Consider the following 27,967-nt stretch of genomic DNA (forward strand, 5'->3'; position numbering starts at 1 on the left):
CAAAGAAACAACACATTTTCTAGAGCAGTGTTTATTTAGGCCAGAGAAGAATAAAAAAGGAGCATTTGTATTGAAGTCATTTGAATTAAACTGATGCTACTCAAATTAATCAGAAAATACAAATGTGCTCATTTAACCTTTAATAGCATGTTCAGTGTGACACCATCTTTCTTATGTTTCAGCTGTGCCCTTTTAGACAAACATTTTAGCCACTTTATTTTAAAATTAATTTGCCAAGAAATTTATTCAGTTCTCTTCATCAAAACAATGGCAATTTAATTTTATATTTATAATTATATATTAAAATTATATTTATAATGTCTATATTATTGCATTATGCATTATGTGTTGCTCTGCACATTATGGTTGTGTGCTTTGAGTGATTCTGTTTTTCCTATGTTGTTTCCAGTTGTTCTGTTTGTCTACTGGCTTACCTCCGGAGTCCTGACATGTCATTATATTGTTGCAGAAGAATTTATAGCACTGCCAGAGTGAATTACAGCATCTTGTCTGCTCATTTGCTTGTAAATTGTGACTCATTGTTCTTGACCATAAATTTTGGTACAAATCCTTGTGTAGTGTCCAAATCACTGGGTGAAGTTCTGCCATTTGCTGCTGGGTGTGGGTGTTTTTGCTAAAAAGGGAAGGAAGCTTTTGTCATTTGTTTATTTTCTTTACTTGTCTAGGCAAGGCATTCTATATATTCCTATAGTCATTCTGAATATTTTTTATTTGCTAGTATCTTCTTTATTCATCCACATATTTCCATCACAGTTATCTGTTATTGTTCAACCTTAAATTGGGATGTAGCATAAATATTTTTTTACGCCCATTTAAACAAATAAGTTATTGTCTACTAATTATGCTGAGTAAATAAAATAACATTTTAAAAGTTTATTCTTATGTAAGCATATTATTGCATTCTTGGAATAATCTTAATGAAACCATTCAGAACAGGTAGCTTTATTAAAATAGTATAAATCGTTTTTACTATAAAATAAAAATTTTCACATGCCCAGCTGTGAGAAGAGTGTGAGAAGAGTGACACTCAAATATGTGGCAGTGGTGATACTAATTTTGAAGAGGATTAGCACCTAAATAAAATCCAATGTACAACAGATTATTCAGCAGTACTTACTATGTCAAAGGTAACATATACAGTAACTAAAAGCCATATACTACTTTTTAGGAAATGACAAAAATTATCTTTAGAAATAAATTTTTTAAACATTAATTAAGCATAAGCAGTAATACATAATATTATATCAATGTGCACTGATGAACTGTTTACAATATAGTAAAACTGGAAAACTTTACATTTTTTGGAAAAAATCATTAAACATTCCATATTGTTTAAATGTCAGCTAACTTAGCAAAACTATTTGGTTATTAGAGTTATCATTAGCATATAATTTATAATAATTTATAAATAACTTGCAATTTTATCACAATCCATTTTCCTGCATGCAGAGTTCTCCATACACATATAGACACATATCCTGTACTGTATCACACACATTCATCAGTTTACTATATGAATTACTTCACTTAGTGCAAATATCAACACAGTCTGGGGCACAACATCTGTACTAGGCTTCCCTTCCTTTCCATAGCTTATGGAGAATACTGGGCTGAAGCTGTATCCTACAGAATTATACTGCATTCATCAAACACATCCTTGCCTGTTTTATAGGCCATAGTGCACTTAATGTAGAAGATGCCAAGGCCTGATCTTCACAAGGTGAGATGACTGCAACATGCTCGTCACTTTGTGTTTAACTTTCCCCTGTCTGATTATTGAAGTAGTTTTGGTAATGCAACCTATGTGAAAAGAAAAACAAAGGTTCAATGAAGGTTTAGTAATTATATGGAGTATTGGAGTATATATTCTTAGTATTAAATGTTACAAGGCCATTAATGTATAAACATATATCCAGTGTTGTTTGTTAGTTATCTTGCATGCAAAAATATTTTAACACATTAAATGGATGATAATGTTTAAAGTGGTTTAAAATAATGATAAAATATTTCTTGCCTTTTTTAACTGTTTAGTATTGGCACCCCTTATAGAGGCTAGAAGTTGATCCCTTGAATTTAGACCTCCACCTCGGCCTCCAGTCTTGTCCTCAAGCTTTCTCTGTGACATAGGGGTCAGAGAGTTCTTCAGGAATTCGCCATCTAGAATTGGCGGTGGTGGTATTCCTCCAGGTGGTGGGAGTAGAGGACCACCAGGTCCTTTAAAAGCCTTTGGGGTTAATGTAGGGGATGGTACAGGAGATGGAGTAGGAGATGGCTTTGGTGAGTTTTTTGGGGAACCTTTTTTGAAGCCAGAATTTGGGACCTGTAGTAAATCTTTCTTATCTCCATTTCCATGGGCTGTAGTCTGTTTATGCTCCTGCAACCTCTTCTGCCTCTGCCGGTCCATGTTACGACTGAGTATGTTGGTCATGGTCATGCGTGGGCCAGCCAATTCAAAATGGTAACCAAGTTTGAGTAGAGTTTTGTTATCCTTCAAAATCTTTGTCATCTCCATTTCTGTCTTGCCTCCACAGATATGCCGCTGATTATGGAAACGTAGCTCAGTTAGGGAAGTGTTGTACTGGATGGCTTGGACCAGTGCCATGATGCCCTTGCTGGTAAGAAGATTAGAATCCATGTTGATACTAGTGATGATTTTGTTGCTGCATAACATGCTTGCAATAGCATAGGCCACATGGTCATCAGCACGGCAATTAGCAAGGGCGAATGTCTTGACATGTGTGTTGTTTTTTAGTGCTTCAGCAAACTGAATAAGGGTTTTGACATTGATGACTTCTGAATTGTTGACATTGACTTCGGTCATGCTTGGATCATTGCTTAGTAGTTTCTCTAGATCTTCAGCAAACATGCCAGCCGACTCTTCCTCATGTTCTTCTTTAGACATGGTTTTTGTGTTATTTTCTTCCATAAAATTTCCAACCTTTTCTTGTTTGGTGGATTCATGTGAATCATTTTGAATCTCATTTTGTGCTTTTGGTTTCTTTTTTCCAATGTCAGTAGAACTCATTTTTAATACTTCTTTCACTCTATTTTCTCTCTTCTCTTTCTCACTCTCTTTATCTATACTTTCAATATTTTTACTAGAATCCATCAGAATAATTTCTTTTTCCTTGCCAACTAACTTAACTATTTCTACTTGTTCTTCTGTCTTTTCTTTATCTAAGCTGCTTTCCTGTTTTTTGGTCTCAACAACCAAATTTTGGTTTTCCTCTAAAAAAAGGCCTTTTGTCCTACTCTCCTGTCTTTTGCTGATTTCTGCTTTCATTTCATGTTCCATTCTTTCTTCTTTCACCTGTGTCCCTTGTAACCTTGAAATCATCTCTTTTGCCTTGTTGTCTCCTGATTCTCTCTTCCAGCTTTCACCTCTTTTCTCCTTCTCTCTACACACCTCTTTTTGTTCTTGAAGCTTGTATATCAACTCTTTTGTCTTGCTGCTGCCTTCTTTTTTGTTCCGTTTATCTTTGTGTTTGCCATCATGAATCTGTTCTTTCACCCTGACCTCAAATCCAATTTCACCTTCCTCATTCCTCTTGAATTGCCTTTCTCTCACATCTTTAGGATCATCTGTGGCTCTTTTGTTCCTGTTCTCTACATTATTCACTTGTTTAACAGGAGCATTGGTCACGAATATGTCTCCTTCTCTGCTGTCATTACTGGAAACATTTGTCTCCTGACTCAGACCCATTTTTCTGAGATATTCCTGTTTCCGGCTTTCCCTTCTAGGCTCACCCTAATAAGAAAACATAGCCATGAAATCTTATGGCTTCATGCATTTAGTGAATTTTCATGCATAAGTATTATGCTCATTATAAATAACAGCAAGGCAGAGTAGATACATTAGAACATTCTAGTTAACATTTAAATTAAATACTTCATGCTCCTAACAAAACATCCATTTTTTCAATATTGCCTGCTACATTTTCAGAGAACCTAAAAGTATTATGAATAGGCCTGCAAAGCAGCACAATTATGACATCATGTGAGTCAATTGTAATGTATGCTTTCACTACTCTTTTTCACTACTATTTCTTTGAGGATAGTCATTATGCAAATGTGGAGAAGCTCAAGCAGAATAATTACCAATTTAAACAGTTACTGTAACTGAATTGTGGTGAAGATATTTTTTATTCTTTGTTTTCCACATTTTTGTTATAGTAACCATGATAATAATGAATTCTGCACCTACAGTATGGTTCTCACAAACATGCAACATGCACATTTGGAACGAATACCACTAGTCACCTCTCAAAGATGTGTGAGTTCTTTTCTGTTGTATCTCTGCCTCAATGTAAAAATTAGTTTTCTGGCAAAAATTCTTTGTTCTTTTCAAACAGGGATGAAGTTGCAGTTGCATAAGAGCATTTACAGAAAACAAGTACATTTCAATCGTGCAGTTTTACAATTGTGCAGGCACTCTATAGATAGATATTATACAGTTTGTTGTACAGTTAATTACGTGAGATGATAACTGTTCATTTAGCATCTGATATTTTATTTAGATAGACAAGCATTTTATAGTGGCAACAACTGGTAATCATTCAATGGCTTAATTTGTAAGCTACAGTCTTGTTTGCTGTACAACGCTTTGCTAGATATAACCTTAAATGGCAGTGTATAAAGTACCAATAAATCAAGCTTAGCTTCAGAACCAACAACAATCATAATGTACAAATGCCAATTTAACAATTGTTGCAATTGAAACACTATAATCATTTATGTAGATAGATAGATAGATAGATAGATAGATAGATAGATAGATAGATAGATAGATAGATAGATAGATAGATATTTTATTTATCTTGATTGTCTACCTGCTTAGACAGATAGATAAAGTACAGCCAAATATTTTAGATATTTAACAGCAAAAGTCTGCCTGCCTGTCTATCTTTTAACAGCAAACGTATAGACGGTAGATGATGCAAGAACCAGTTAGCATTAAAACGAATATATTTTCATACCTCAGTGAAGAGGTTTCTTTGGAAACCCGTCTTTAACTCGCCGTTATTGGTCAAGATGGAATCTCTTTTATAAGGAATGGTTTGCTTTGAATCGGTTTGTTCTAATATTATAATCTCACTCGGGTCTGGGTCGGGCACTGTCGACACCTCCTTTTGTAGCTCCTCCATCTCTTCAGGCGACAGGTTTGACAGCAAGTTGTCGAGATCCGGGTCCTCGCTTACCTGGCGCCCGGTTCGAGTGAGTCCCCTTACTTTTCTCCTAGACATGATCACGAAGTTGAAAAGATGAAGGATAGAGACAATAAGGTTATTTGACACTTCACTGAATAGCCGTAGTTGTTAGTCTCTGTTTAAATATTTCCATAAACCAGACCAAACATTTAAGATAAAGCTACTGAGTGAAATGGACTCCGCTTCGGCACTGCTATCATCACTGCTGTGGACTGCTTGGAAATTCCACGAAATCCATTCCGATCCCATGCCCATATTTAGCTGCCAGTACACACTCCTTTAAAGGCGACGGGGAGTTTGTGGTTTACTAAAACTCCAAGGCATCCTAGATACAAACGTACTCCTTCCTGCTTGTGTTGAAGTGCGACAGCATATGCAAAGATACGTAAATACAAACCTCAAATTATTCAATTATTGGCATCCTTCATGAAATAGCACGAATTAATTGAGATTAAACGTATGGGAAAACTGTAGCCTAGATTCTTGTTTTGTTTTTATCTTTAACATAAAATTATTTCTCAATTAGTCCAAGAAACCGATTTTCGTCATTATAATATATACTACTAACAGCCCTGTGATCCTGCAGAAAATACAAGAACAACGTCCAGTAGAGAGACCCTAGGCACAATTCTGCGTGTGGACAGCGCTCGTCAAATTCAATATCCTAACGAGCAAGCCAGAAGTTACAGTAAAAAGGAAATACTCCTAAAATGCTCTTAGGATTAATCTTTGAGAGGAACCAGACTCAGAAGTAAACCTATCCTCATCTAGATTACACAAAATATATTGATTATAAAATTTCACTTCTGTAACTAAGCGTTCTGTTGTGTTAATTTTGTGATTCATCAGAATTCATTGTGCTGAGGGGTTTTGATACATGTTATATATCCATGTTGCAGTAATTTTGTGATTACACTTATTTTGGGTGTATGACAGGCAGGGATGTCATCAGCATTTATAAAAAACAGTTATCTTTATTCTGCTCAGTGTTCTGATATGTCACTTAAAAAAACTCAATCACACCTTTCTGGAATAAGCTGCACAATTTTTACAATTTTAGAAAATATCAGACTGATAGGCAAGGGCAAGAGTAAAAGGTTTCACAATTTACTGTACTACTATGCAACAGGACCCAACACGCCTTGCAAAAAATGTGAGAGGACGGGCCTCTGTCATTCATTACTTTGATTATTTATAATTATGATTAAACACCAAATGAAGAAAGGAAAAACGTTTTCAATCACTGGGTACATTATAACACCTGATCATTGCCTGATGCTCTTGATGATCTCCACGGAAGATTTGTCAATGTCGTCAAGTCAGGTCAAGTCAACCTTTTATTGTCATTTCAACCATATATACTGTAGCTGTTGCAGTACACCATGGTCCTGGAGAAACATTGTCTTATTTCACTATGAGACAACATTTCTTCAGAACCACGGTGCTACATACAACTAAAACAGAGCTAAGGACTTAAGTTAAGTACCCCTGGTGCAAACAGAGCAAGCGACAAAGAGACAGTACAGGAAAAAAGACAGTGCAAACTAAAAATACAAGACAATGCACAAAAGACAATACACAAAAGCAGCACCGACCATGTAAATAATGTAAATCATGTAAATACTGTGTGTTCTAGATTGCATGTGCAGAAATACTGGAATTGTAATGTATTGTCCAAAAGAGCAATCGACTGAAATGTGAAAGACTGTGCAAAGAGCAGACTGCATGTGCAAAGAGCAAAAACAGTGTGCAAAACAGCATGTAAACAGTTTGATATGGTGGTGCTGTGTTCATGGATGTAAACTGGAAGAGTGTGTATTTAGTTATTGTGTGAGTGAAAGTTCAGTTCAGTTATTGAGTAGTCTGATGGCTTGTGGAAAGAAACTGTTACACAGTCTGGTCGTGATGACCCGAATGCTTTGGTACCTGGTTTTTTATATCCTTACTCAAATGCATTACAGCTTCTCTTTCCGCTTTAGACAAATTATTGTACACTTTATATTCTTTTTTCTTTTTTAGTAGACCCTTTACATCATTCTCAACGAAACGGCAGTATGTATCAAGAGAGGCATTGCGGTGCTTAGGAGGAATAAATGTCGATCTTTTCTTAAAACAGCTTTGGGACAAGTCACTAGGAGCAGAGGTAGCAGACGAATTGACTTGGTCCAAAGGGGAAACACTCCTTGTTGAACTGTCTTTTATATCAGAATGGAAAAACTCCCTCAATCTGAGATTCCGAAAAAACTTCTGGAAGTCAATAACAGTCTCAAAGTCATTGGTGTGGGTGGTTGGGACAAAACTCAGTCCTTTACTTAAGGTGGACCTACAAGCCTTAGATAAAGTTTTTTCAGAAAGATTAATTACCGTACTTTCCTGCTGGTCTGAATACGAGGCTGTCTGCGACCTTTTTCGCTGACTTCTTTGACATCGATGCGATGTTGATATTTTTTCTGGGCATATCCTAAAAAAGACGCCCCTCGCCCCGACTGGCCACTCACATCCGAGCCTGAATCATATGATGAGGAAAACAACCATGGTTTTCGGTTTCCTTATTGCCGTTGATGTCCAGGTCGTATTCGTTGGCCCTGATTGTGCTGTGATTTGGCTAGAGATTCTGGTTTTTCATCCATACAAAAATAGACTTTGTTCTGCTTGTAATCCTCAGCGTCCCGTGCAAACTTGGCCTTCTTGACACTCCTGACCTCACTAGTGCAGTCAATGCGATGGTGTTCTAGCTCCTTCTTGATTTCACCCAGTCTTTTCTTGTCAGACAATGCTTTCAATTTGATTTCTGTTTGCTTGAAATCTTCTCTTGTCGATTCCAGTTGAGCAGTAATTTCACTTATAATGAGGGCCATCAGGTCAAAGGAGCATTTATTTAATATTTCGCACCAGCGTGAGCAAAAATTCGGATTGTCCCGGGCTAAAGCAGGCGCTTTGTGTAATCTCAGACCACGAGGGTTGATCTTTTTTTTTAGATAGTCACTTAATGTTACAGCGTGTAGGTGCTGTCTGATCTCTCGTTCCTGTAGATTAAACATTTTTCGAGTCAGTGAATCACCCTCCTTTGGATCTGTTGTGTCCTCATCAAAGATAGACTCCTTCAGCATAATACGGTCATAATCATCTTGGCTAAATTCAAAAGTACCACTTGGGCTGGCATAGGTTTCTTCCTTGGACATGGCTTAATTGTCAAAGGATCAAATGATTTATCAAGGGAGACAAAGGGAGTGCTACACAAATGAAAATACAAAATCTGTTAAATAAGTAATTGTGTGCACATCCCACCTTCTGGCAGGTGCAGGACAAAAGAAACTGCTAAACTAAAAAAAAGTGTAATGTTTGCAACACCGTTTTAACTCCCAAATTTATTAATTTGTTAAAAAGCAAAGCAACGTTTCAACCCTGCTGGGTCTTCTTCAGGCAAATGGAACACATGTAAATCTATATGTGTATGTATTTTTTGTGGGAAATTCTGTTTCTTTGCTGACTGTTTTTTCGGTGGTCTTTTGTGCATATGTGGAGTGGTGTTTTCATGTTGTTTTTGAGCTTGTATGTATGTGTGGAGCTGTTTCTTCCATTGCAGTGTTTTTTCATTGTATTGTTTTTCTATGAACATATGTTCTTTTAATTGAGTAAAGGGAGGGGTTACTAGGCTTGTTTAGACCCAATCATTCTAATTGAAATCACAGGGTGGGTCAGTTGATTGCAAGGCCTATATATCCCCTTTTTAACAAATGTGTTCCATTTGCCTGAAGAAGACCCAGCAGGGTTGAAACATTGCTTTGCTTTTTAACAAATTAATAAATATGGGAGTTAAAACAGTGTTGCGGACATTACACATTTTTAACTTTAGCAGTTTCATTTGTCATGCACCTGCCAGAAGGTGGGATGTGCACACAATTACTTATTTAACAGATTACAGTGGCTAACATGAATCCACATTGCTCAATCAGCAATTTTCACCGCAGTCTGCATGGTCAGAAGTAACTGGAACAGTCCCAGCCACTGCCTGGTTTCCATTTCTTTCTTCTGAAGAATAGAGGAAAAGTTTGCACAATTACACAGTATTTCATGTTCACATCGGCTGGTCATTATTGGCGGGTGTGTGATCAGGTCTAATGCCTGTATTGGCAGTCTGCATCTACATCTCAAACGGGCTTAGTTTTGCTTGTTCTTGTTACACTGATTGCACTATTTTTGCCCTTCACTGGGTGACAATTCAATGAAATCCATCTGTACATGTTCGAAGGGTGGCTGTTGTGAAGGATGAGCACTTTGTTTGCCTTTACCACCTTGGCCATTGTTGTTTATTGCACACACTATGCATCTTTACAATGTTTTTTGGAGTAATGAATAACTCCCAAAAACCATGTAAACGAATCTTGTAAAGCCCTTGGTGTACCAGTATCTGGAGTTGACATCCCTGCTTTTAACACATGGTTTTGCCCTTGTGTCAACTTAGGATAGTAAGGAAACAATTTCTTTGGCAACCAGGGTTTGTCACTGGTTCCATACCAAACCCTATTTATTTATTTTTATGCTGCTCTTTTGTCTGCTGTACATGGCACCTGTAGACCTTTAAGGTCAGCTGTGGGAGTACATATTTTCAACATACGCAAGGTTTCACAAAGGATTTTTGTGCAGCTACCTTTGCTGCTGCTTCCACTTTGGCTTTACCCTGTGAAATGGAATATTTTTTCTGTGTATGTGCTCCACATTTGCATATATCAATAGACTTTGGTAATAGGATTGCCTCCAGGAGCTGAGAAATCCAGGCATTGTGCATGATTGCATGTGATTTACCTAAATATAAAGGAAATCTTTATGTTTCCACAGCATGCCAAAATCATGTACTATCCCAAAAGCATATTTGCTATGAGTATAAATGGTGACACTTTTGTGTCACTTTTTTGCTAATTTGCATGCTTCTGTTAGAGCAATTACAGTACCTCTGCTGCTTGGGCAGAGAGGTGTTCTGCGTGTTGTTCAGCTTTCGGTATTTCATGTTGTGTGACTACTACATACCCCTACTGCGGTCTGTGAAGGCTGATCCATCTACAAACAGTTCACGGTGTGGATTCTGCAATGGTGTCTCCTCCCATTTTAAAAGGAGATGCAATTTTGTTTTACAACTGCTAGACAACTGTGTGGTTTTCCATCTGCTATGTAGAGGAAAGAAGAGTTGCAGGGTTTAATACAGCACAGCTTTTTATTTTGATATTTGGCATTTTAATTAAGATAGCATTGTTTCTCAATCATCATGTTGCTGACATGTATGCTGTTTTCTGTTCAAGGATAAGAAGTGACACTGTGTGTAGAATCAAAAGGGAAAGTTCACTTTATCCCACAGTTTCTATAGAAGCACTGATTGCTTTTTCAGCTACTGCTACAGCTCTTAAACCCATAGGCACCCCCCATTGCCACTGGATCCATTTTAGCTGAAACATAGGCTGCTGGTCTTAATTTTCCAGCATGGTCTCGCAAAAATACAGATGTCATGTATTTGTTTTTTTATCAACTGTTTGTACAAATGGTTTGTTAGGATAACAATCCCCAGTGTTTGGTTGGTTTGTAGGAATAATTTAAAATCTACAAAGGTCTTTTCTGCCTCAAGTGTCCAACCAAGTACACTGTGGGCCTGTAGAACCTTCCCATGAGCTATTGCACTCAAGGGAGCTTTCAGTAAGAACACATGCTTTAAAATTAGATAAATTGTTTCTTTAGTTTAGGCTTTGGAATGTTCTGCAGAGCCAAACTCTATTTTGTTCAATGTTTTTACCATGCTCTGATATCAGATGTCCCAAGTGTTTCACTAGTTGTTGTACAAATTGCAATTTTGACAAGCTTGCTTTGTGTCCTTCCTTTGCTAGATGACAGAGCAGTCATGTGTTTTTCAAAGTGGTCCCTATATCAAATTCTTCAACAAATATTTCCTTACATTTCTCAAACCACTCTTGTTCACAATGTGCATCTGGTCCCAAATTTTTGTGAGCTGTGCAGTGCAGATAATGCATGTCCAGATATTGTGGGCATGTGGGATTAGTAACCTTAGTAGGCCTTATCAATGACAGCATAATTTAATTAATCCACTGCAGAGATGCTGAGTTTCCACTCATACACATACAGAAGTGGTCTGGGGTCAGTTAATGCCGTAAAATTCAATTTGTTGATTTGTATACACTTTCAATCCTTTGGTGTGCTAATTAGGCTTATTTTCAATTGCCAAATTAAATTGCCATCAGATTAACTGGGCAACATTCAGACAGCGTCTAATCATCGATCATTCTGATCGATGATTATCTGCCATGCATCTTAAGGGTGCTGTGAATTTTTGCCCTCAAAAACCTTAGTCCACCTCCGAATATGGTTGAGGAGTTGGTCCATCCAGGTCAGGAATGTGGAGACTTTGTGAGTGTGCCTGACTCCAACTGCAGGTGGACTGACTCCCGGCCTAAAAATACTGACTCGCCCCAAGGCTGTGTTCTTTCTCTTCTACTTCTCTCCCTATATACCAACAGCTACACCTCTAATCGCCAGTCAAACATTAAAGTTTGCAGATGGAGGGGGATAAGTCTGCTTACAGGAGGTTAGATTAACCACCTGGTTACCTGGTGCAGCAGGAACAACCTGGAGCTTAATACAGTGAAAACATTGGAGATGGTGGTAGATTTTTAAGAAAAACTCATCAACTACATCCAGGACCCAGAATGGTCTGTTATTCACCGCCTTGGACATTAGTAAACTACCCCACCAGTGTTCATTACATTAATTTGCACAAATCTGTCTGTTATAATGCACCTTCCTTCCTCACACTATCCTGCACTAATATACAGTTATTTTTTTCTTTTAACTGTAATATATGTAACATTTTTTACAATTGTATATTTGCACTGGCCACTTTGCACATCCTGCATTATTGTACAATTCATGTTTCTATTTTTGTTTACATCCATTGCTTGTTTTTTTGTAAATCTTTACGCTTATACACATTAGTTTTTTATAAACTTTGTTTCTTATATTTATGCTTCTTCGACTATTAATATGTACCAACACACCAAGACAAATTCCTGTACATGTAGTGTCGGAACTCAGAGCCGGTCGACACAAGTCGACACACTGCAGGGTGATCTCCACACTTAGACTTTTTAGTTACTAAAGACTTAGTTTTAGTTAGACTTAACTGTTAACTCTATAATTCCTACAAAAATACTGAGAAAACTCCTCAGGCCTGGATGAGAATGACTTCTTTATTGTGGTCAATCAGCCAACAAATTATAAGAGAAATTGCCAAATTAAAAGTAACAAAGTTGCCAAATTAAAAGTAACAAAGTTGCCAAATTAAAAGTAACAAATGAAAACCCCCAAAAAGAGCATGTCATGCAAAATCAATCAAGAATATTGCAAAAATAAAAACACCCACCTTGACCCGCGGACACGCACGCACACGCGCCCACGCCCCCACGCGCACACACACCTTCGCCCCCGAAGAGAGACTGGAGCCTCAGATATCTTCTCAATATATACCCTGGCACTCCTAGGAGCCCAGGTGCCATATCACCTTATTTACCGGAATCACCTCCTATGTTTTCTAAACACACTGACCCAATTTCCCCTTATTTCCCATTACCTTTCACCCATATGCCCATTTATGGATTTTCCTCCCCTTATTTTTCATGACCTCAGACTAAACACCTGGGCCTGCTTCAGTCTGCACAACAAGTTTATCAGCACCACATGCCCATTTATGGATTTTCCTCCCCTTAGTTCTCAGGGCCTAGGTCTGTGAACCAATGTCTTTTTCATTCTACATAACAAGTTATCGCTATGAGCTAAGGTCTGGGAACCAAGGTCTTTTCCATTCTACATAACAAGTTTGTATTTGTTATTACAAATGTGCTCAGACTGACTAGGCCTGACAGCCCCGAATCTGGTTACTTTTACTAAGTTTATGATTACAATAAACATCTTTGGCCTACAACATCGCCTACATATGTCTTATGACAGCAATAGCAATATTTTGCAAGGCCTAATACTTTACTTTGGTTATAGTATTGTAAGGAATAATATTTTAATTATTTCTACTAAGATTTTTTACAACATTAGACCCTAACAGCAATAAACCTGATTGTGATTCTGAGATATCTCTTGGCTGAGATGTCCCATACCCACCTTTTCCTGCCGTCTCACATTCCAATAATATTACAGTAGTTCAAGTGAGGATTCTGCATCTGAGTCTGACTTTGCAAATTGCAACAACCTTATTAACCTATATTTGTGTTTTTTACAAGTTTTACATTTTAAAATTTTTTTATTCCCAAAGGTCTTAGTTACACAGAAAATTGTCTAAGTGCCATAGTGATGTATTGGGACAAGTTCAATATAGTTAGTCCCTATCGGAAGATCATAGTGCCATGTCATTCCAATCACTCTGTGCAAACAATGTCCGCTTTTTGTAGAATGCCGCAAGTATTTAACACTGGTTCGTGATGAGGGCCTGGAGCGGAAACAACTCTGAACTCTGATTCTCTGAAGGTGAACTATTCTGTAATGATGGGCTGGGACAGGCAGATGCTGAATCCATATGCAGAGTTTTATTGAGAAGGCAAACAGTCCAAAACAGAAGAAAAGAATTGGGTTTAAATACTGAAAGGCAAACAATGGAAAAGCAAGGCTTGATAATGCAGGAAAAACACTGACAATACTTCGCGTTAGACAAAAGTGCAAGTGGTCTGGAAGTGGTCTAGCTTAGCCTAGTGTTTAGTGCTCTAGCAATGGTTTCCTCTGGTGGCCTGAAGGGACAAGAAAATATTGCATCTTTTCCAAATAAGCTGCATTATTTGACACCTCACTCAGAGGTCTATGACAGGGGTCGGCAACCTTAAACACTCAAAGAGCCATTTGGATCCGTTTCCCACAGAAAAAAAACCCCCACAGGGAGCCACAAAACCTTTTTGACATCTAAAATGAAGATAACACTGCATATATCGTTTTTTACCTTTATGGAAAGTATAGAAAAAACTGTAGTGTGTTGCATTTATGAAATCCATGAACTGCTACCCAGTAAACAAAATTTTATTTCTGCAGGCAAACAAAAATATTTTGAACAGTTTGAACTAACCTTAACAAAAAAGATGCTGGGTTGAAGGTTACTTTCAAATAGAATGTTCAATGTCTAATTGAATTCGTATTCATGACCAGGGCTCTCAGGTTTTGAAGACAGGCAAGCGTGACATCTCCAACCCCCCGCAACCCCAATTTTATTCATTGGTTGTTGCGTTAAATCTTTCCCAGATAGTGCTATTTTCTGATTAACTATTGTGTAGCCTCTTTTTTGATTGGCTGATAAGTGTCAGGCTCGACTATGAACTCCAGACGTGCTTGATTCCTGCCCGGTTCCATATACTTACCTGGCAGGGGCAATACTATGATCAAGGAGGTGGTTTGCCCAAAGCGAGGCTCGGCCATTGCACTCGGGCTGTGCTGACCTTTGCGAATTCCCCAAATGCGGGAATCTCGACTGCATAATTTCTGATTATTTCGTTGCACTCACACCCATAGTTATGAAGTGCTTCGAGAAGCTCGTCATGAGGCACATCAAGACCCAGCTACCACCCTCACTTGACCCCCTACAGTTCGCATATCGTCCAAACCGCTCCACAGACGATGCCATTACCACAGCCCTCCACTTAGCCCTCACCCATCTGGACAATAAGGACACTTATGTACGAATGCTGTTCATAGACTTTAGTTCAGCATTCAATACAATCATCCCTCAGCACCTGATTGGGAAGCTGAGCCTGCTGGGACTAAACACCTCCCTCTGCAACTGGATCCTGGACTTCCTGACTGGGAGACCTCAGTCAGTCCGGATCGGGAACAGCATCTCCAGCACCACCACACTGAACACTGGAGCTCCTCAAGGCTGCGTGCTCAGTCCACTGCTGTTCACTCTGCTGACTCACGACTGTGCAGCAATGCACAGATCGAATCATATTATTAAGTTCGCCGATGACATGACCGTGGTGGGTCTCATCAACAAGAACGACGAGTCAGCATACAGGGAGGAGGTGCAACAACTAACTGCCTGGTGTAGAGCCAACAACCTTTCTCTGAATGTGGACAAAACTAAAGAGATGGTTGTGGACTTCAGGAGAGCACGGAGCGACCACTCTCCGCTGAACATCGACGGATCATCTGTAGAGATCGTCAAGAGCACCAAATTTCTGGGTGTTCATCTAGCGGAGAACCTCACCTGGTCACTCAACACCAGCGCCATCACCAAGAAAGCCCAGCAGCGTCTCTACTTCCTCCGAAGGCTGAGAAAGGCACATCTCCCTCCCCCCATCCTGACCATGTTCTACAGAGGGACCATTGAGAGCATCCTGAGCAGCTGCATCACTGTCTGGTTTGGGAACTGTACGATCTCGGATCGCAAAACCCTGCAGCGGATAGTGAGGACAGCGGAGAAGATCATTGGGGTCTCTCTTCCCTCTATCATGGACACTTACACCACACGCTGCGTCCGCAAAGGCAACAGCATTGTCGATGACCCCACACACCCCTCACACACACTCTTCACCCTCCTGCCGTCTGGAAAAAGGTACCGAAGCATTCGGGCCCTCACGACCAGACTGCGTAACAGTTTCTTCCCACAAGCCATCAGACTTCTCAATAACTGAACTGTACTATACTGAGCACAACATACACACACATCATCTGTATGGACTGCATAGACCCTCACAAAACACACACACTGTTTTGCACACTTTTCTGCTGTTTTTGCACATATTGGACAATATCTCAGTCATCTGCTGTTTTTTGCACAACTCTATATATAATCCAAAGGACCTGCTGCTAAGAACCTGCTGCTGTTCATTCTTTTACTGCACAAAATATTGTTTGAACATTCAGTATTTACACCGGTCGGTCGGCGCTGTTTCTGTTACTGTTTATTGTCTTTTGTGTATTGCATTTTTTGTACTTTTTGTATTGTCTTGTAACTTAATGTCTGCACTGTTTTTTGTCCTGCACTGTCTTTTGTCCTGCACTGTCTTGCTTGTCTTGTCCTGCACTGTTTGCACCAGGTTGCACAGTTGCACTTTATGTGGCTAAGACTACTTACATGTCCTTAGCCCTGTCTTTGTTTTATGTAGCACCTTGATCCTGGAGAAACGTTGTCTCATTTCACTGTGTACTGCAACAGCTATATATGGTTGAAATGACAATAAAAAGCTTCTTGACTTCTTGACTTGACTTGAGACAGCGGAGCGGACTGATACATTTTGGGTGCTGCGGCTTATTAAATATATGATAAATAGTTAAAAAAAATTTCTGCGTGAGAAATACGATGTGTGGCAGGAGAGGGTGAGAAAAGACCAAAATGCGTGACTGTCACTCTCAATGTGTGACACTTGACAGCCCTGAATGACATCAAAGTTTTAACTTGCCGGCTGCAGCAAACCAAAAATGCGTCTACTTCTGTGTGTCGGATTTCGCAAGTCGGCAGTTATGACGCAAAATTTGAGCGACAAAAAAATTAAACACGGTTTATTTTAATGTTACAAGACCATCATAATCTTAGAATTTAGAATTACATTTAAAAAAAAAAAAAAAACTAAAATAAAATAAATTTTAATTAAATATTTATTTTCCAAATCTACAGGGAGTCGCAGCAGAGGGATGAAAGAGCCACTTGTGGCTCCGGAGCCACGGGTTGCTGACCCCTGGTCTATGAAAAATTGTGTGGGATAGCCTCAGGACAAAATTTGCAATTTAGAATAATTATGTAGCTAGGTAATGTACATTTTCTGACAAAAATTTGAGTGATGATTGCTGTGGCAAAACTCATTAACAAGTGAGACAGACAAGGGGCCAAATATTTTGGAGGCATTTGGACACAATGGATGCCAAAAACATTTGGATGAGAGTGGATAGATAAGGTGGCAATGCTTTTGGACATAATGTACAAATGTGGATATGTCCAAGTGATGACACCAGATTACACATAATGCAGTTCTCTTTATTATGCTGAATGTTTTGATATGTGACTAAATTGAGCATTCAGAAAGGTCACTTGTGTATATTGCAGAATTATTTAAAACAAACAAACAAATAATAAACAGAATGTTAGCTTTTTCAAGCCAACATAATAAGCATGAATTAATGAAAAAGAATTATTGAAAACCACCAATCCAGAACACTATAAAATAAACATTACTTAAGTATAGTAAAGGTGGCCATTGTTTATTAACTTGATTTGCATATGCACAGTTATGCATATGCACAATATTGCATTGCATACTTATTTTTTTTCATGAGCACAGGCAAGTTAATTGTAAACTTAAAAGTAAAATAAAAGTAAATAAAAGTGAGTGACCTAGATTTTACTATAATTATTCTTTTAATATCTAAATAACCATAGCAACACAAACAAAACATTTTTGCAGCACAAACGGAGCACAAACGAACGAGACTATTTTGCTGAAGTTTTGCGTTGGGTGGCTTATGTGTCTTATTTCTAAGAAATTGCTCTTCAACTGCATTATTTCTATTATAGTCATAATGTGTTTAATGATAGTTTCAATGCTTATGTGTTTTATATCCATCAGAGAATTGTGCAGATAAATAAAATCTGTTTGGAAATTTCTTTGTCTTTTGTGTAGCAGTATATTTACACTCCCGACTAACAAGAAATACTATTTGTACACTGAAAAAAATTATTCTGACCCCTTGTAAATGTTCCATGTTTTTATCTGGTGAATTTCACTGATTTTAATGTGTTATTTAATCAAACTTATTTTTTATTAGTAATTTTCAAACTCACTGCCCTTGTTTAAAACAAGCTAATTTCATTCAATTAAAAGTACCTAGAAAAAATATGTTGAATTTAATTTCCATATACTGTCTGGTCTGCGAATGTGCAGACACATTTTGTTCTGAAGGCGCCAAGGCGGGGGGATTGTACCTGATGCACTCTTTTGAATGCTGCATCCAGCTCTGCATTTTCTGTAAAAAAGCAATTTATAATCATTGGTGTTTTACGTTTGTTACTTAAACAGGGTTCTGTTTGTGGAAGCCGAATAAAAGCAAAACAGTTTTACAAATGTTAACGTTAATTGTAGCGTCACCTTCCTTGCTGTCTAGAGGCTTGCACGTTAGACTGGCCAAGCCTAACGTTACATTAACGCAGGGACTTCGTTAGGCCTATTTTGGTCGGCTGAAGCTAACTTACCCCAAAATGTTCCTAATACCACCAAAATAATAATAAGAACAGACTTTTTTTGAGTCCACTTAAGTTTGCCTTTATAAATATTATAAACGGCTATTATAACCGTTAAATAAAAAACCCAAACAAATGTGACATAAAACAAATAATGTGAAGTGTGAAGTGGTCTGTCCACCCCAGCCAGTAGTGGTTCTACACGGAGGCCTAGGGAGGCCCATACTTTTGAAGACATGTCCCTGGCCACCCCTGTGCCCCCAAGGGTTATTATCAAATAGGCCACGCCTATATGATGACGTAATATCTGTTACGTTGTACTGAAATCCCTAAGTGCCTGCCTAGCCGCCTGCGGGTGCTGCTTGTTGAGTATCTCAATTCGTTCGCTAGCTCCCAAGGTCCAGAATTTAAGTCTTTTTTTTTTCATGTGATTATTGTTATCATTGTTTTCATCAATGCTTGTGACAAATATTCTGGGTTGCTGTTTCAAATGAATATCATACATTATTGTAGCTGGATGTTTGTGTGCCGCACATGCAGTTCAGAGAGAGTTCATGTGAATACATGTGACATATCAAAACACTCAGCACAATGAGGGGAACTGCCCCACGGGTATTATGGTCACATCACGTGACGTCACGTGAGGTCACGTGACGTCACATGAAAATTAAAAATTTGCACAACATGGACATGTGACATATCAAAACACTCAGCACAATGAGGGGAACTGCCCCACGGGTATCATGGTCACGCCACGTGACGTCACGTGACGTCACGTGAGGTCACGTGACGTCACGTGAGGTCACGTGACGTCACATGAAAATTAAAAATTTGCACAACATGGACATGTGACATATCAAAACACTCAGCACAATGAGGGGAACTGCCCCATGGGTATTCTGGTCACGTCATGTTACGTCACGTGTAGCCCCGCCCCCATAACAAGCGAAATCAAAAATTTGCACAACATGGACATGTGACATATCAAAACACTCAGCACAATGAGGGGAACTGCCCCATGGGTATTCTGGTCACGTCATGTTACGTCACGTGTAGCCCCGCCCCCAAAACAAGCGAAATCAAAAATTTGCACAACATGGACATGTGACATATCAAAACACTCAGCCCATTGAGGGGAACTGCCCCACGGGCATTCTGGTCACGTCACGTGATGTCACGTGTAACCCCGCCCCCAAAAAGAGCAAAATCAAAAATTTGCACAACATGGACATGTGACATATCAAAACACTCCGTACAATGCCCCACGGGTTTTCTGGTCACGTCAGGTGACGTCACGTGTAGCCTCGCCCCCAAAACCAACGAAATCAAAAATTTAGACAACATGGACATGTGACATATTAAAACACTCAGCACATTGAGGGGAACTGCCCCACAGGTATTCTGGTCACGTCACGTGACGTCACGTGAAAATTAAAAATTTGCACAACATGGACATGTGACATATCAAAACACTCAGCACATTGAGGGGAACTGCCCCACAGGTATTCTGGTCACGTCACGTGACGTCACGTGTAGCCCTGCCCCAAAAACAAACAAAATCAAAAATTTGCACAACATGGACATGTGAAATATCAAAACACTCAGCACAATGAGGGGAACTACGTCACGGGTATTCGGATCACGTCACATGCTCATGTCCGCTCACCTCCAAAAGTATTGGCACCCTAGTGGTCCAGTAGCTTTCACAATCTTTCTGTCCACTCGCCTCCAAAATGCAGCGGCCTTTGCGAATACTTGCACCGTCAAAGCCAACATCAAAGTTTGTCGCGACAAACTTTACAAATCTAGTTATTATTATTCTTCTTAGACAAAAATTTATTTAAAAAATGCGGCCTAGGGCGTTTGAGTCACATGCACCAAATTCGGATATGTCGTAGACCCTGGTCTGAAGTTTGTTGCTTCTATTTTTCTAAGCGATCGGAATTCCGGCATTCCCGGTACGGAAGCTCAAATTGGCCTTTTTTCCCATAGACTTCCATTATAAAATTTTGAGGTTTATAACTCGGCAAGTTTTCGAGCGATTTACACTGAACTCGGACAGGTTCTTTATGACCTTACTCCGGACGAAGTTTTTATTTCGGAGTTCCGACAGAATTTTCGGTTTTCCCATAGTCGACGGTCGAACATCCCATAGACTTGAATAGGGAATTCCAAAAAGTTCTCTAAGCTCTCTCACACACACACAATACATCCAACATTAAGAATTGCATGTACTGTTCTATGCAGTATAATAAGTAGAATCCCATAATGACTGCAGTATTGACATGAAATGTCCAAACCCTCAGTAGCCACTTTTTGCCAAAAGTATTGGCACCCCACCGGGTATTCTGGTGACGTCACTCGACACCACATGATGTCACGTGTAGCCCCGCCCCCAAAACAAGTGAAATAAAAAATTTGCACAACATGGACATGTGACATATCAAAACACTCAGCACATTGAGAGGAACTGCCCCACGGGTATTCGTCATGTCACGTGAAAATTAAAAATTTGCACAACATGGACATGTGACATATCAAAACACTCAGTACATTGAGGGGAACTGCCCCACAGGTATTCTGGTCACGTCACGTGAAAATTAAAAATTTGCACAACATGGACATGTGACATATCAAAACACTCAGCACAATGAGGGGAACTGCCCCACGGGTATTATGGTCACGTCACATGCTCATGTCCGCTCACCTCCAAAAGTATTGGCACCCTAGCGGTCCAGTTGCTTTCACAATCTTTCTGTCCACTCGCCTCCAAAATGCACCCGGCCTTTTGGAATACTTGCACCGTCAAAGACAACATCAAAGTTTGTCGCGACGAATTTTACAAATCTAGTTACTATTGCAATTATATAAACATTCATTTTCTTTTCTATTTAGGCTTGTTAAAACTTTTCAGTCTCAAAATTTCCCTTAAATAAGTCAAAATACATTAAATACACCATGCAAGTTGCTCCTTACATGGGAAACATGTAACATATTCTCCAAATTGCATCCAAGAAGATTGGAACTGACCAGTGTACTAAATCCATAAGTGTCAAAACAAGCGATCAAGAAATGATGATGAAAATAATCATTATTAATACTTCAGTAAAGTTTATTAAATCTATTCTGTTGTTAGTGTGGTTGTTAAACTTATGAACTGTGTATGGACTGACAAAGGTGGTACATGAGGAAGCAATTTGACAACAATGCAGTAAATAATTTAGGTGCATCAAAAAGCGTGCTCGTTAAGATACCAGCAGACAAGCTAATCCAGCACAAATAAAAGGTCACCAAAATGAAGTAGTTGAACCTCATAATTAAATACAAAAAGAGGAGAAAAACTGCAAAAAGGTCCACTTTTTGAAAAAAGAACCCAAACTTTTCAATAGGCTGGCTACATACCTGAAAGGTGTATTTTTGTGATTATTGGACAATTACTTTTTTCCTCAACATGCTTACAATTTATCTTTTTAATTCTTGCTCATTTTTATTTCTGTTGCAGGTTATTCTCATATCTGATTGTCTTGGTGTGATGTGGACCCAAACCTAATTCTTTGGGGAGATCATATTGTTTTGGTAAGTGCATTTAACATCTTAGACACAGTGCATTTAACATACATCTTAACAGCTATATAGAACATAGCTTTATGTAATCGAAGTTGATGCGAATCACCATGCCCCTGATGGGACTATTAAGACACCATCACTAATGTAATCTTTTTACACAGGCTAAAAGTGACATCAATCTTAAAAGGGCCTCAGTCCTCAAGGCACTTAGCATCTACCTTGGTGAGGATGATGGACATCTCATTCGGGAGTATAAGGCAAGTCATTGTAATTGCATTTGTCAGTCAGATGTACTGTCTTGTATTATAGAAAATGTATTAAGATCCTAATGTCACTAACCCACTAGTTATAAGAAAATGGCTTTCACAATATGATTTAAAGGGGCACTCACCAAAAACAAACCCGATGCATAACAAAATCAGTGTGTTGACACCAAAACTATGGCAGCTGTAGTCCTATCGCTGTCTACACGCTGTCGTGTTTTGGGGCCTAGATTTATTATAGTGTGGAAGCCTAATGCAAAACTTGAAAAATGCTCTAGCCACTAAAACATGTCACTACAGATGATCGCAAGGATCATACTGGTCTTTTTATGTTTTAGCCCATTGATGACAAATGCATTGACATTACCGCTGACCATTTTCCAAAGCATCAATTTTAGAAAATTAATTCATTAATTAATTTTAACCATATAAGTAGCCATAAGGTTGAGAATATTTGTATAAAAATCAACAATTTGCTGCACAGTTTTCAAAGCAGGTACCATTTTTCTAAACACACCTGGTGCATTCAAGAACTCTGACATCCAATAATTATTAATAGACTCTGACAGATTTTCATTAATTGGTTAAAACATTTTAAACCATCAGTTTGGTTCTTGAACTGATAAGGCAGGCTTTATTCAATATTTTTCTTATTGTTCAATTAAAAACCAACAATGTTAGTCCATCTATCAATCCATTTTGACTTCTGTGTCTCTGCTCCATTTGCAGAAAAGTTTTGCTATTATATGTCCATCCATATTTATTCTGTCTAGATATATATTTATTCTGTATAGATGTATATATTCATAATGACATTCCTTTTGTACAGCTATCCGTCATACCACTTCATACTGTATCATACTTATATAAAAACCACACTATATATACCCTTATTCAGTTATATGTACATATTACTTTTTCACCTCAACATTTATTGTTTATTGTTTTATTACGGACTTTTTTCTATTACAGTATTTTTTTAATGTAACTGTTTGCAGTTTTTTGTAATTTCAGCATCAGGTGCTCAGTGTGCACTGTGGACAGTTCCGGTACTATAGTATTTTTTATTCTGTATAGTACTGGTGTATTTTGTTATTTGTATATGTTGCACATGGGTGGTAAAAGGCTTTCCTCCAAAGCTCTCCTGTATATATGTATACAGCCACTGTTGTAAAAATTTAAAACTGTACTAGGGATGTTTTGGAATATTTACTCAATGAATGCCTTGAGTCCTGGAAATATGTGCTTGTATTGTGAAAAAATGGGTATTGACTCAATGTAAGTGTTTGCAGTTTAATGTAACCTCACAAAAGTTCCTCAGTGTTTGCTGTCTTCCAGCTATTCTGGTTCATTTGTTTTGTTTTTGTTATGAAAGTACAATGTATTTTAGGGCATTTTTTTATAATAAAGCAATTTGAGAAATGGTGACTACCGAGTTATATTACTGGCACTCTTGATCTCTTGGATCAGAAAAATAAAGTTATTAGTTGAAAATATTGGGTTTGCTTTATTTTTCAGAATACTAATGAAAGTTAAGAACAATAAGAGATTAAAAACTATTGGATTAAAATTAATTTACTATGTAGAAATTAATCCATTAAATTGATGATTGCACATAATTAATTTTAGTGTCCTGAACATAAAATTAGTCAATTCTACTTAAAATAGTTTAGCTAAAATTACAACCAACTTAAAAAATATATCTGGATTTAGATATATTTATTTCGTGCAACCCTTGACATAATAAAATTAAGTACATTCAACATAACATTTTATTCAGTGTAATATATACATGTTAAGATGCAAGTTATTCTAATTCATAAAAATATACTCTATTCTATAATAAATTATACACAGAGAATGATTTAATAATGATAAAATGGATAGGTAAAATACTTTATTGTAATACTTGTATTCAGGGGTGATTCTAGGGTCACCTGGCAGGCCATTGCTCACTGGCAGGCCATACACGCACGCACAGAGAGACAGAGAGAGAGGTTGACTGATGTAATTGATGTAGCACATTGATCGGCTGGGCACTAAACACCCGAATGAGTCAAGACCACGAGCGGTTATCATCCGATTTGTTGTTTGGAGATACAGGGAAGCAATGTGGAAGGCTGCAAAAAAACAATCCATTCCTTCAAAGCCATCACTTGCGCTTCACTGAAGATTTGTCGAAAGAGGATCGAGGAAAAATTGTGGCCACTGATTAAAAAGGCACGAGAAGAAGGCAAGTCGGCTTACTTTTTTGGTGGCCAAGCGTTCGTTGAAGGCTCAGAAATTACATAAAGACTTCTGGTTCAGTCGCACAAGCCTTGAAAATATGCTGCATCGTGTGCATGTTTTTTTTATATGCTTCTGAATACGAGGTAAAAGACACGAACACATTCAAAGTGAAGGTGTTATTCAGTTATCCTAATCTGTTATTATGGATGCTGATCTCAACTTAAACTGCTTCAATTCTTCCTTAGTTAAAGTTTTCCATAGTTGTTATTGTTCACTTGTGTTAATCTGTTTAATTTAACTTTTCTTTCATTCAACGCCCCCTAGGGTTACGTTGTAGCAATAAAAGAAAAGCACTGTTTCTTTTTGCTAGACAATTCAGGGTTGATTTGTTATATACAAGAAGCTCATTCTGTTAAAGAGGATGCTAAATTTTGGACTACCCAGTGGGGGAATTCCTTATGGTTCTCCCCTGGATCGGAAAGTTCAGCTGGGTTAATAACACTTAAAAATAGGTTTCATGGTGAAGTTTTGCAATCAGTCAATCATCCAGATGGACATTTTCTTTGTCTATTACTTAATTATAACATTTTTTTTATTATTGCTGTGAATTTGTATGGGTATAATAGGAAACCAGAAAATTATAATCTTCTGATAGCTATAGAAAACATACTTAAAAGTTGGTTGGAAAAAAATCCAAAGATTTTATATAATTTTAATATTATATAATATTACAGATTTTAATATTATTCAGGATTGTGCAGTAGATAAATGGCCACCAGGTCGATCAAAGTCAGACAATACCTTAAAAACTTTAGGCACCAGTTTGACCTTAATGATATCTGGAGAGAGAAATTTCCTAATGATATAGTATTTACCTGGAGTAATAAGTCTGGAACTAGTCAGTCTAGAATAGATTATTGGTTAATCTCTAAAAGCTTTCAAAGAGATGGGGTAAAAGGTAGATATTTTACCGACTGCTTTGTCAGATCAAAGTCATTTTTATTAATGTTAAACTCCACGTGAAAAACAATAACATTACATCTTCCTAAAGCTAAAGCGGAGAATGCAATTTAGTACAAATTGGGAAATTTTAAAATATGAAATATGTAAGAAAGTTTGGTTCTTTGATGGCCACAAAAAAAAAAAAAAAAAAGAACAACAAGAATAACAGTTCTCAGAAACCTCCAAATCTGATTTTAGAGGAGGAGAAAGTAGAAATGACTGATGACTGAATTAGATGAATTGTATAAAAGAAAAGTGAAAAGGTGCCTTTATACGTTCAAGAAGAAAATGGATCAAAGAAGGGGAACAAAACTCCCATTACTTTCAATTTAGAGAGGAGAAATTGTGAATAACACCATATCTAAATTAAAAATTAAAGGGATTATTACAGATCATATAATGATCCAAGTATTGTAGTGACTTTTATAAAAAAAAAAATATATATATATATATCCATCCACACACACTTATAATTACTCACAGGTGACAGCTGAAGCCTTTCCGAACTCATTGCAAATTAAGTCTATTGATGAAGATCTGTCACGCACGTGGAACAGGTCAGATCCAAATGCTGGTTTATTAGGCAATATCCAAAACAGGCAAGGGTCAAACATCAGGCAAAACAACATCAAAGGAAATCCAAAAACAGTAGTCAATAATCCAGGCGTAGGTCAGGGCAGGTAGCAAACATTCGTAAACACGATAAAACAGGCAGGGTCAAAACAAGGCAATAGACAGAACAGAAATAATACGCTCAGAATGCAGACAAGGCTAGCAATACTTCACGCCATCAGAGAGTTCTGAGAGAGCTTAAATAGACCAGGTGATTACAAACAGGAAACAGGTGTGCCGAGTTGGTGGTGCAATGAATTGTGGGAAATGGAGTCCTGATAAAGTGCAGCAAATCCTCTGCAGGCCAGCAGAGGGAGCCCTCATGGCTCTCATAACAGAGGCGGTGCTGGAGGTATTCTGGGCCTGTAAACAGGGACAGGAGGTAGAAGGGCAGGCAAAGCCAGTGAAAAACCATAAGACAGATAACACGAGAATTGGTTGCTTCAGGCCAGGCAGAGAGTTCAGGGAACCCAGAAACGACCATCTTGGGCCAGGTAGAGAGTTCATAATTGGCCATCTTAGACGGGACAGATTGTCTCTGGGGGGTTGTTCACAGCTATTGTGGCAGGGGTAGAGTCTCCTTGGAGCTTAGGAGTGACCATACTAGCTGATTCAGCAGATTCAGTTGATTCGGTTGGGTCAATGGGTCTGGTGGAGTCAGAGGATTCCGATGGTTCCCTTGGTTCAGATGACTCGAATGACTCCGGTGACCCAATTGGTTCAGAAGAGTCAGATGGTTCAGATGGCTCAGGAGAGTCAGATGATTCAGAGTCATGGATTTGGGAACTGCCGGGCGAAACAGAAGGGCAGCAAGCATACCGCGGTGCCATAAGAAATGCAGGAAGCAGGAAACAGAACATACCTCTGTTGCCCTGGGGATCAATAAATTTGACATAACTGAATTTCGACCCTTAGACACCCATACAGATGTCATCTGAGGGTCCAGTAGACTAGACACTAGAAGTTGTGGCTTTGCAAGAACAGGAGAGGTAGGTGAGGCAGCCATTTTGTGGAGTGGCTCGGATGTGGCAGCCATTTTGTGAAGTGGTTGGGAGGCAGGAATGGCAGCCATCTTGACAACAGGTGCCAGGATGGTAATGGCCCTCTGAGGGACAGGTGTTGTCAGGCTCCTTTAACAGCTGGTGCAGATACGGGAGTAGCCATCTTGAAAACGGGTGCAGGTAAAACGGTAGCCATTGTAGGGGTAGGTGCAGACACCTCAGTCTTGCTTACGAAGCGTTTTCTTCTGATTGCCCTCCTAGACAAGGGTTCAGGCATAGTAGCGGCCATTTTATGATCTGAGAAAGGCATGTTGGCGGCTATTTTGGGAGTAGAGACCGGCATAGTGGTGTTCTTTTTGTGAACGGATTTTCCATACAGGGTTTCCCATAAGTTCCATCGGGTTCGGCTTTCTAAATTACTGACAAAACCCCAAAAAGTCCAAAATTGGTAAGCTTTGCATTTCTGCCTGAGACAAAGGTTCATCCAAACAGTCATTCAAGTACAACCTTAATTCCAAGTCGCTGAGGTTCAAACCCGCCGCACATGTCCAAAATAATTGGGCAAAACAATTCACCGCTCGTCCTTGTTGGCGGAGAGACATCAAGTCGGCAAACCTGTCCCACCATTCTTCCTCAGTGGAGTGGAGCAACACGTGAACTTGTGTGCCACTGTATCGTTACATGTCGGGGTACGGGAACACACCAATCGGAACGGGAAAATAAATCACTGCTGAATCCTTAGATGAGTAATAAAAAGGTGTCAGAAGACTTACTGGGAATGCCGGATATAGTTGTTGGGTTTATGGCTGATGTAGAGATGAAACCAGGGTGGATGAAATAAAC

The 27,967-nt window shown here is 38.6% G+C and overlaps 1 protein-coding gene, 1 long non-coding RNA gene and 1 pseudogene across 3 annotated transcripts; 1 reads left to right on the plus strand and 2 right to left on the minus strand.

Annotated features, from left to right (window-relative positions):
• Positions 1-947: 947 nt before the first annotated feature.
• On the minus strand, positions 948-5,548 carry lmod1b (leiomodin 1b (smooth muscle)). Of its 2 annotated transcripts, XM_027147307.2 has the most exons (4): positions 5,393-5,543; positions 4,998-5,256; positions 2,036-3,769; positions 948-1,821 (listed from the first exon to the last, which is right to left on the minus strand). In XM_027147307.2, exons 2-4 carry the CDS (start codon positions 5,163-5,165, stop codon positions 1,795-1,797), a joined length of 1,929 nt encoding a protein of 642 aa, XP_027003108.1. In that variant the 5' UTR covers positions 5,166-5,256; positions 5,393-5,543; the 3' UTR covers positions 948-1,794. The 2 variants fall into 2 exon arrangements, with proteins under 2 accessions (XP_027003108.1, XP_027003107.1); XM_027147306.2 differs by having other exon boundaries at positions 4,998-5,548.
• Positions 5,549-9,117: 3,569 nt separating this feature from the next.
• Positions 9,118-12,711, minus strand: LOC125140786. The gene is made up of 3 exons (XR_007140052.1): positions 12,652-12,711; positions 10,257-10,393; positions 9,118-9,260 (listed from the first exon to the last, which is right to left on the minus strand). It is a non-coding gene; the product is annotated as an uncharacterized LOC125140786 (long non-coding RNA).
• Positions 12,712-14,630: 1,919 nt separating this feature from the next.
• LOC113643275 lies at positions 14,631-14,777 on the plus strand (annotated as a pseudogene).
• The last annotated feature ends 13,190 nt before the right edge of the window (positions 14,778-27,967 follow it).

The sequence above is a fragment of the Tachysurus fulvidraco genome, chromosome 2, assembly GCF_022655615.1.
Source record: "Tachysurus fulvidraco isolate hzauxx_2018 chromosome 2, HZAU_PFXX_2.0, whole genome shotgun sequence".
NCBI lineage: Eukaryota > Metazoa > Chordata > Actinopteri > Siluriformes > Bagridae > Tachysurus > Tachysurus fulvidraco.